Below are 11,348 nucleotides of genomic sequence, written 5' to 3'. Positions count from 1 at the left end.
ACACTGATAGCACAATAAAGATATGTTCAGTACCTTTATGTCTTTAAAATCCAAAAGTTTTATTGAGGCAATCTTTAGGTATAAAAAGCCACACAGCAAAACAGGACCTAATCACATCATGTACTGCTTATGCGTTTCAGACCAAAGTTTGATTTTAATTTATTGAATTGATACAAAACAATCATTTGAATAATTCCATTTTATTTAATAGGTTTATTGAAAATGCGCAAATATGAAATGACTACATCACAAGTAAAATGTTACAAGATTCTTTTTTTTTCACATTTCAACATTTTTTCCATCTTTACAATTTTTTCTTTTTTGGAAAGAAATTGTAATTTTGTATTTTCAAGTTCTTATACAAAAGAGTTCAGTTTAAAAAGATATTGTATAAAAGGGGCATGAGGCGTGAATTCGGTATAACAATGCATAGAAGTGAAGAAAATACACAGATATTCTCTGAAATCAACCACATTATTTTCAGGTATTTACACACATACGACCGAATGTCATCAGCAAAAAAATCCTACAAGACCCTATACGTTCACCACAGGTCACACAACAAAATGGCCAAGTGTATTGTATACTCCTACAAGAATTTAACCCTTTAATTATTAAAAATATAAAATTCCAAAGAACAGCTCAGGTGTGTACTTAAAGGATAGGGAGCCCATATAAAGATTCAAAATGAGCCCCCATCCTGGTACTGGTTCCCATCACCCCATAAGGTGGTCAGTGGCGTACATAGGAGGGAGTGGGGCTCATAGCAAAAATCAAAATTACTCCCTATCATGATGTCTTGTCACCTATGGCTTGGTGTTTGTTTCCCCTCCACCCCTTCTATAACCCCTGGGGCAATTCCCATCCCCTTGTTTCTAGATAATGCAGTTTATCTGGAGAAGGGGAGTCCTGCATAAGTTTTTACCTCCAACAGCAAAGAGGATGGGACCAACCAGCACTTCCTTACTCACTCCTTGCTCTGTCTTATAGAGAGGGGTCCCTATTGGGGACCCCCTCTATGATGTCCATATTCCTAAATGTTTGGAGCTCCTTCCTCATGAGGCCCGCACTAGCTGCCAGGGTTGCTTCTATAGTACATTCACCCTTGGCTGCTTAAATTTACTAGCTATAATGGGAACTCTAGTAATATAAATATTAGGAACCCTTCCCAAATCATGAAAAAAGAAAAGCTGCAGTACTACTTTCGGCCACCAGGTGGTGAATGTAAGCCCTTCTCTTGATATAGTTATGTTACAATGTAATTTGTAGACTATACAGAGTTCATATACAGTATACCATACAAAATATTGTATAAAGTCTGCGGTGTGCATGCTGCAGAATGTAAACATTACGCAGGCAGCAAAAGTCATGGCACAATGAAATCAATCAATGAAAACCAATATAATTCCAGTTTTGTTATTAACACCGTGCCTCCTCATTACCCCCATTGGCACATCTACAGGGAAATTTATAAAAATGAGTGCAGAGAACAAGTGGAAGAGTTGCCTATGACAAACATTCAGGTCACTGCTTTCGTCTTCTGAGAATAAGCACAGTTGTAATCTGATTGGTCGATATTGGCAATACCGCTGAATATATTTGCAATAGAAGTCTACGCAATTTGTAGACTCTGGGTTATAATAGCCCTGATACACAAGTGATCAAAAAGTTTATACATCATATAATCATTTTCTTGACCTTTTTCTCATCGTCTACATATTCCACCACTCCATCAACTGTCAGATAGAATATAGCACCACAAATCCTAACATGTTGCTAAACATATCAGGTTAATATACAACTTACAACACTATTGAAGAGCAAGGGTTAATATTATATCTCAAAACATGTACATCATACACCTGGTGTAACTGGTGTATAATAGACACAGCACATGACATCTTGAGACATTGCTCCAAGCTCCCCCTTATTGAGGCATTCCAAGCAAATTGCTAAGTTTGTGGTGGGCTTGTGCACCCACACAGCAGCCAATCTGAAAAGGATGAGCTGCAGTGTAAAGAATGAGGGAGGCAGAGGGCAGGAGTCTCTGATAAGACAGAAAATTTATTTAAGATCAAACACAGATACCAGTTGATAACGCAAATAATTATGTCAAGTACCCAAAGAAGTAAAATAAGCCTGTGTGAATAATATTAAAGAATGCTTTGGTAATACCCGTCTGAAGGGCAGGATAAACCAATAAATGTAAGTGGACATGCCCTTTAAGAGTGTTCTGGTCCTTTAAATATATACTACAACTGTCCTATTGTCAAAACATGCTTTTTTTTAAAATGATACGTTGCCTCATGGAGGCACCATACGGCGGCACACAGGGTGCCTACAGTTCTGAAATACATAGGGACGCCTTGTTAATGCTGTGTACATGAGCCCTGAATCATTTTTTTCAATGCTTAAGACATTTTCAAGTTGGTTTAAAGTGCGACTAAATTGAAAATGTTTTCCACCATTTTTCTGTTCAGCAAGGCACATCCTGCCGTAGTTCAGTAGTGTGCGCCATTTTCCTCAACAATACGTATACACTACACTGTAATTACATACTGGTGTATGCCTGTATTAGTAAATGTGATCATTTGATACATTAACCCCAAAACAAGAAAGTCACAATAACAGCAGCTTGCTGATGGTTTCCAGGCAGGAAGAAGATATTTTATGTCCTACACTGCACAAAGTAAAAACAAACTGAGAAAAGTTAAAATAGCAGAAAATGTAGAGTATATATATTACAAAGGAGATAGATAGATGATAGATAGATAGATAGATAGATAGATAGATAGATAGATAGATAGATAGATAGATAGATAGATAGATAGATAGATAGATATGAAGTAGAAGATAGATAGATAGATAGATAGATAGATAGATAGATAGATAGATAGATAGATAGATAGATAGATAGATAGATAGATAGATAGATATGAGTTGGATAGATAGATAGATAGATAGATAGATAGATAGATAGATAGATAGATAGATAGATAGATAGATAGATAGATAGATAGATAGATAGATTGATAGATAGATATGGGATAGATAGATAGATAGATAGATAGATAGATAGATAGATAGATAGATAGATAGATAGATAGATAGATAGATAGATAGATAGATATGAAGTAGAAGATAGATAGATAGATAGATAGATAGATAGATAGATAGATAGATAGATAGATAGATATGAAGTAGAAGATAGATAGATAGATAGATAGATAGATAGATAGATAGATAGATAGATAGATAGATAGATAGATAGATAGATAGATAGATAGATAGATAGATATGAGTTGGATAGATAGATAGATAGATAGATAGATAGATAGATAGATAGATAGATAGATAGATAGGAAGTAGAAGCTGGATAGATAGATAGATAGATAGATAGATAGATAGATAGATAGATAGATAGATAGATAGATAGATAGATAGATAGATATGAGATAGATAGATATGAAGTAGAAGATAGATAGATAGATAGATAGATAGATAGATAGATAGATAGATAGATAGATAGATAGATAGATAGATAGATAGATAGATAGATAGATAGATAGATAGATAGATATGAAGTAGAAGATAGATAGATAGATAGATAGATAGATAGATAGATAGATAGATAGATAGATAGATAGATAGATAGATAGATAGATATGAGATAGATAGATAGATATGAAGTAGAAGATGATAGATAGATAGATAGATAGATAGATAGATAGATAGATAGATAGATAGATAGATAGATAGATAGATAGATAGATAGATAGATAGATAGATAGATAGATAGATAGATGATAGATAGATGTGAGATAGATAGATAGATAGATAGATAGATAGATAGATAGATAGATAGATAGATAGATAGATAGATAGATAGATAGATAGATAGATAGATAGATAGATAGATACATAGATAGATACATAGATAGATAGATAGATAGATAGATAGATAGATAGATAGATAGATAGATAGAGCAAATTGTTCCAATTACCCCTCCCTCTTTTTTAAAGGCGAAAGTACCCCAAAAAAGTTTTATGCAGACCCAACAATTAAACTACAATTGTGTTGCTTTCATACAAATTAATACAATGTTACAAAATTCTGTTCAGTCATAAAAGGTTCTTCTTCTACTAAGGGGACTATAAAACAACAGTATATGTTTTTGCCCTCTATTAAAATCCATGACTGCCCCCGACCCCTTCATGAGGAAGCCCATAATTATCACCTCACCCCCCAACAGGGTGTCAAAGCTATTAACATACAATAATGACTGCAGTAAATGTTTCATGTTTCTATGGTTACCCACAATGTATCCAGTCTTCATCCTGATATCTTGTAGTCTAGCTGCATCCTGCCACCCTCATCATCATGAGGATCACTCCAGGAGAGCAATGATTGACAGCAGGTCAGCTGGTAGTCAACCCAAAAGCTGCCAGCCCCCACCACTGCACCCAGGCAACACAACATCATGCCAGCCAATGAATCACAAATATTGGAGCAGTAGGTGGCATTAGCTACCCCAAACCATCCCTGGCATAATGAATTATAATTGCCCTTCTATTCCAGGGATATACTAAGATGTTATGTATCAATATAAGGCTCCCTTTGTGTTTGGGTGTTCCTGCAAGGTATATAGGATCTCAAGCACAACCTGATTTCTTTGTTCAGCATGAAACAGACAATGGGGTTTAATCCAGCCTGAGCAAATGTTAACCACACTGCCACAGTCAGATACCCCTGGGGGAAAGCGGCAGACTTCATAAAGACCCTAAGATAGCAAGCCACTAGGTAAGGGGCCCAGAAGAGGAGAAACAAGAAGGTAATGATATAGAACATCTTGCTGAGCCTCTTTTCTAGCTTGAATTCCTCCAGCACCAGAAGTCTCCTGATCTGGGTCTGAGTGGTCTGCCTCATGCCCACCAAAGTGGGTGGTGTTGGACCTCTTCCAAATCCTGCTATCCAGTTGGCAGCCGCTTGCCCAGCAGCCCCAGGTCCATGAAAACTCCAGTTTTGGCTGATGGCTGGAGTCAACTGAGCAGGCTTCATCTTCCTGTGGTCATATATAAAGAACAGAAGCTTCATGTAGATAAAGTGTGTGGCCCCCACAATGAAGACCAGCATTAGAAGAAAGCCCAGGCTGTCATTGGCCTTCACATAACGATGCTCAAAAATGCATTGGTCTTCTTCCCTAATAAACTTGTAGGTGCCCACCTCAAAGACAGGTGGTAGGGCCATAGCCATGGAAAGGATCCATGCCATAGCAATGACTAGGATGCATGCCCAACCTGTCATCCTCTTGCAGTAGAACCTATGGTGGGCTATGGCCATGTACCTGGTCAAACTGATGGACAGCAGCATAAAGGCAGCATGGAAGCAAAGCAAAACCGCTCCAAAGGCCATGATCCGGCAGCTCCTCTTGCTGTAGGTCCATTGGGATCCGCTGCTGATGGATTTCAGCACCAGAGGGAAACAAAGCAAGGAACGGATGAAATCTCCAATGCACAGATCCAGCATCAGGTAATAGGGAGTCCTATGCAGGCTCTTGTCTCTCAGGGTGATGAATGCAAATAGAAGATTGCCCAGCAAGCTGACACAGGCGATGATGCCCAGGGATGCCAGCTTAGCCACCGAGCCAGAGCTGATGTCAGTGGGGAGAAGGGATGCATTGCTTTTCTGCAGCTCATGACCAGCCATGGAGACAGCCGCTGCCTGCAAGTCCTGTGCAGATCAGGAGAATCATCCGGCAGCTCAGGCTCTGCTATAATATATATGCAAGGTGAAGGCACAGCAGCAGCAGCAGCAGGCACAGTGTGTGCTGGATACACAGATTGCCCACGTCTGATTGCAGGACGACTGCCTCTGTCATCGCTGCTGATCTGTACAACTGGATCCTTTCTCTGGTCAGTGAAATCCATGGGGATGGGAAACACAAACGCAGCAGGTACATTGATGTCATCTTCCCTAAATTGAGTGCTATTCAATCCATGTAGATGATCTGTGAATCGGTGATGAGAAATAGACAGATAGATAGATAGAAAGATAGATAGACAGACAGACAGACAGACAGACAGACAGACAGACAGACAGACAGATAGATAGATAGATAGATAGATAGATAGATAGATAGATAGATAGATAGATAGATAGATAGATAGATAATAGATAGATAGATAGATAGATAGATAGATAGATAGATAGATAGATAGATAGATAGATAGATAGATAGATAGATGAATAGATGGATAGATACACAGGGAAGCAGTACTTCAATAAGTGTATTATAGATGGGTTCCAGTGATCAAGACCTTGATTCGGGTCCAAGTCAAACAAATAGCAAAGAAGTTGCAGCACTCCAAAAGAATTTCAATCTAAGTAGTAATTTATTCATCCATGATGCCACTTTTTAGTAGGGCCAATTTTAGAAAAGTGCGGTCATGGGAAAAATTAAAAGTGGGGCCCCAAATGCTGAATTATTGTATCAACAACACAGTCAATTTCAGAAGTCGATGTACAGAGAGCGGCAGCGCTGATTTTTAGCACCTCCATGAGTGTTGCACGCCCCAAAGCATATGTCCCCCCTTCTCACACACAAAACATATACATATAACCACTATATCAGGACCAAACAGTTCCACCATACAGAGATTAAATATTACCTGCATAATTGTAATGATGGGGGTAGGGAAACAGACAAGTGAGCCCTAATCTACCCGCCACTCAGTCCCTGCCTACTTGCAACGACCCGCCCTAGGCGACGGGGTACAACTGGGCGACGGTCCCTACGCTCAATAAGTGCACGACAGACAAACAGACAAGGGTACACAGAAGCAAGGGAAAAGGGGAAGTTGCCCACGGCAACACCGTGAGCAACGAGAGGTGAACGAGCCGAGTCAAACCAGGAGTGTACGAGGTACCAAACGCAGAGCAGGAGAGTAGTCAGTAAGCCAGGGTCAATATGAAGCAGGGTCAAATGGTACAAGAAGCTGCAGCAGGGCCAGGAAACAAAACAAGAATCACAAGCAAGGAGGAACAGGAAAGGCAGGTATAAATAGACAGAGGGCGGGAGCATCCTGAGTGGTGGAAGATGGAGTCAGTCTCACAGACATAGAAGCAGGTGCAGACTGACTACCTATGGGCGTGGATACAGAAGCTGTGCCTGGCAGATCCTTAAAGGAACAGTGTCATGGCAAATAATTTTTTAATATGTTAAAGATGTTAGTGCTGTAATAAAAACGTTTATATTCATTTGTGTGTTTGTGTTTTACTGTTTCTTATTTTTACACTTTTTCTTCCCTATGGGGGCTGCCATTTTTTGTTCCATTTCTGTGTGTGTCGATTAACGACACACACAGACATGGAGTACGGCAGCCACAGTCCCATAGGGACTGTGAACGGCTCCCGTCCCATTCACGTCCGTGTACGGCGTCTGTGTGGGAACTGCGCATGCGCCGCTCCCACACAGTCCTATTCGAAATTGGCGCCGTCCGGCGCCATTTTCCTGTGGACCGGAAGTCGCGGCCGGACTGTAATATTACTACTTCCGGTCGCGGCTTCCGGACTTGTGCACATGGAACAGCGGCAGCAAAGGGAGCGGACGGGCCGGAGGGAGCCGCGGCGGCAGGAGCAGGTAAGCGATTTCAATGTATGTTAGTGTTTGTGTGTGTTTACTACTGTATGTAAACCTACTACACTGTGGGTTACCTCAAAAAATGGCGACACACAGTGTAGGAGGTTAAACCTTTCAAACCCCTCGTTTATCCCGGCACTAGCCAGGATAAAGGAGGGGGGGATGCTGAGAGCTCACTAGAGCGAGAGCTTTTAACCCAATGTTGCAATGCTGCAATTTTGGGAACTAGCTCCAACTAGCTCCATCTAGTGACCAAAAATGGGTAGTATTATAAATTTGAAAAAATTTATAATATTTCCTGACTCGCGAAAAAAATAAAAAAAATTTGAACAATGTTTAATCACCCACACACTAAATGTTTAAATTTAAAAAAAAAAACATGTTTTTGGGGCGACACCATGCCTTTAACAATAATGTTACTGAACACAACTCACTATACAAAGAGCAATAATACCGCCACACCATAACCACATAGTGAGTGAATAATACTCCCATACTGTTACTGAATAATACCTCCACACCATAACCACATAGTGACTGAATAATACCCCCATACTGTTACTGAATAATACCTCCACACCATAACCACATAGTGACTGAATAATACCCCCATACTGTTACTGAATAATACCTCCACACCATAACCACATAGTGACTGAATAATACCCTCATACTGTTACTGAATAATATTACCATACTGTTACTGAATAAAAAACAGTGTACAAAAACAATATTACCACAATGCAATGACCATATAGTGGTAGATACCAGTCCTACACAGGCGCTCTGCAGACTATATAAGTGAATACAGTGCAGTTACATCCAGTGACTCGCCGGCGACGTCTTCTCTGATTGGAGTTGTTCACTTTCCCTTTTCTGCTCCATCCGGCCCAGACTGCTATTATGATTTCTTTCAGCCTCAACTCGTCTCTGCAGAATTTGACACACAGACATACTGGTTCCTCGCTTTTTCAGCACCCTCCCCACCTATACCCCACTCTTTAAACCAGGGGTCTCAAACTCGGCCGGGTAAGTGGGCCGCATATAGAAAAAATGGGAAGTTGACGGGCCGCATTACTTTCACATTTGATACAATACAAAATTATTGTTAATCAATTAGTTATTTGATCTACTATAACACTATATTACTATAATAATAATAATACTACATTACTATAATAATAATAATAATACTACATTACTATAATAATACCGTTAGGTTTAACATTTGAGAGATTTCTCCACGTGCTTATTTCAACAATCCAGTTTTCCAGTTTAAGTGTTGCTAAATGCAGTCCGGCGGCTCAGCTAGCAGCGTTTGGCAGACACACATGTCAAGATTGGGCAGCCCCTTTGGACACTGCGGCACATCGCTGTTCATATGTGGACAGCGATGTCAGGGAATTCCAGAGTCTCGGGGCAGAGCCTATACTAGCGGCTCTGTGTCCCGCGGGCCGCAGATGACAGCCCCAGGGGCCGCATGCGGCCCGCAGACCGCGTGCTTGAGACCCCTGCTTTAAACTAACGCACCATCTAGTGCCCCAGATGGTAATAATGCCCCTTGATCCCACACAGAATAAAAGTGTCTCCTCAGTAACAGTGCCTCCTTTGTGCCCTCATACAGTAAAAGAGCCCCATTAGTAATAATGCCCCATTTTTGCCCCCACACAGTAATAATGCCCCTTTTGTGCCCCCATACATTAATAATGCATCCTTTGGTGCCCCCTTTGTGCCCCATGCAGTAATAATGCATCCTTTAGTGGCCTCATCCAGTAATAATACCCCCTTTGTCCTACCATACAGTAATAATGCCCCATTGTACCCCTATACTGTAATAATGCCTACTTTAGTGCTCTCATACAGTAATACTGCCCTATTTGCTTCAAATAAATGAAAAAACCCTAACACTCACCAAAACATTGTTCACACGAAGACGAGAGTCAGGGTTCTCTTCCTGCTCTACACTACCCGATGCAGGTGGTGTGATGAAGTGATGTCATCATACCGCCTGCGCCGGGATGCTGACATCCTCTGCGTTACTGCCCTGGTCGCAGGGCGTGCAACTAGGCCCAAAGATGAAGAGGGTCTGCCGGTGGCAGCAGGAGAATCTCTTTACACCTCTGGCATGAGGCCCCTCCGGGGATGGGGGCCCAGGGCGATAGCCCAGTTTCCCCCCCTGATGCTGGACCAGCATTTTAGCCCTATCACTGAGCTTGAAAAGGGCCCTGTGATGATAGGACTAAAACGTTGCATCATTGATGAATAAAGCACTACTTTGATTGCAGTTCTTTGAAGTGCTGCAACTTCTTTGCTAGGATAGATGGATGGATGGATGGATGGATGGATGGATGGATGGATAGATAGATAGATAGATAGATAGATAGATAGATAGATAGATAGATAGATAGATAGATAGATAGATAGATATGAGATAGATAGATAGATAGATAGATAGATAGATAGATAGATAGATAGATAGATAGATAGATAGATAGATAGATAGATAGATAGATAGATAGATAGATAGATAGATATGAAGTAGAAGATAGATAGATAGATAGATAGATAGATAGATAGATAGATAGATAGATAGATAGATAGATAGATAGATAGATAGATAGATAGATAGATAGATAGATAGATAGATAGATAGATAGATATGAGATAGATAGATAGATAGATAGATAGATAGATAGATAGATAGATAGATAGATAGATAGATAGATACATGATAGGGAGAGATAGATAGATAGATAGATAGATAGATAGATAGATAGATAGATAGATAGATAGATAGATAGATAGATAGATAGATACATGATAGGGAGAGATAGATAGATAGATAGATAGATAGATAGATAGATAGATAGATAGATAGATAGATAGATAGATAGATAGATAGATAGATAGATAGATAGATATGAAGTAGAAGATAGATAGATAGATATGAGATAGATAGATAGATAGATAGATAGATAGATAGATAGATAGATAGATAGATAGATATGAGATAGATGATAGATAGATAGATAGATAGATAGATAGATAGATAGATAGATAGATAGATAGATAGATAGATAGATAGATAGATAGATATGAAGTAGATAGATAGATAGATAGATAGATAGATAGATACATGATAGGGAGAGATAGATACATGATAGGGAGAGATAGATAGATAGATAGATAGATAGATAGATAGATAGATAGATAGATAGATAGATAGATAGATAGATAGATAGATAGATAGATAGATATGAGATAGATAGATAGATAGATACATGATAGGGAGAGATAGATAGATAGATAGATAGATAGATAGATAGATAGATAGATAGATAGATAGATAGATAGATAGATAGATAGATAGATAGATAGATAGATAGATAGATAGATACATGATAGGGAGAGATAGATAGATAGATAGATAGATAGATAGATAGATAGATAGATAGATAGATAGATAGATAGATAGATAGATAGATAGATAGATAGATAGATAGATAGATAGATAGATATGAGATAGATAGATAGATAGATAGATAGATATATATGAAGTAGAAGATAGATAGATAGATAGATAGATAGATAGATAGATAGATAGATAGATAGATAGATAGATAGATAGATAGATAGATAGATAGATAGATAGATATGAGATAGATAGATAGATAGATAGATAGATATGAAGTAGAAGATAGATAGATA

The 11,348-nt window shown here is 39.1% G+C and overlaps 2 protein-coding genes across 2 annotated transcripts in view; one reads left to right on the top strand and one right to left on the bottom strand.

The window, feature by feature from the left end:
• Positions 1 to 3,909: 3,909 nt before the first annotated feature.
• GPR27 (G protein-coupled receptor 27) lies at positions 3,910 to 6,068 on the bottom strand. The gene has a single exon (XM_075834038.1). It carries the CDS (start codon positions 5,705 to 5,707, stop codon positions 4,595 to 4,597), a length of 1,113 nt encoding a protein of 370 aa, XP_075690153.1. The 5' UTR covers positions 5,708 to 6,068; the 3' UTR covers positions 3,910 to 4,594.
• EIF4E3 (eukaryotic translation initiation factor 4E family member 3) overlaps positions 5,840 to 11,348 on the top strand; it is a 26,971-nt gene continuing 21,462 nt past the window's right edge. The window contains exon 1 of the mRNA XM_075834039.1: positions 5,840 to 5,913. The gene's annotated coding sequence lies outside the window, so the exon portion shown is untranslated. The remainder of the gene's footprint in view (positions 5,914 to 11,348) is intronic.

Source organism: Rhinoderma darwinii, chromosome 7 (assembly GCF_050947455.1).
Source record: "Rhinoderma darwinii isolate aRhiDar2 chromosome 7, aRhiDar2.hap1, whole genome shotgun sequence".
Classification (NCBI taxonomy): Eukaryota; Metazoa; Chordata; class Amphibia; order Anura; family Rhinodermatidae; genus Rhinoderma; species Rhinoderma darwinii.
This window is presented reverse-complemented; position numbering and strand designations above follow the sequence as displayed.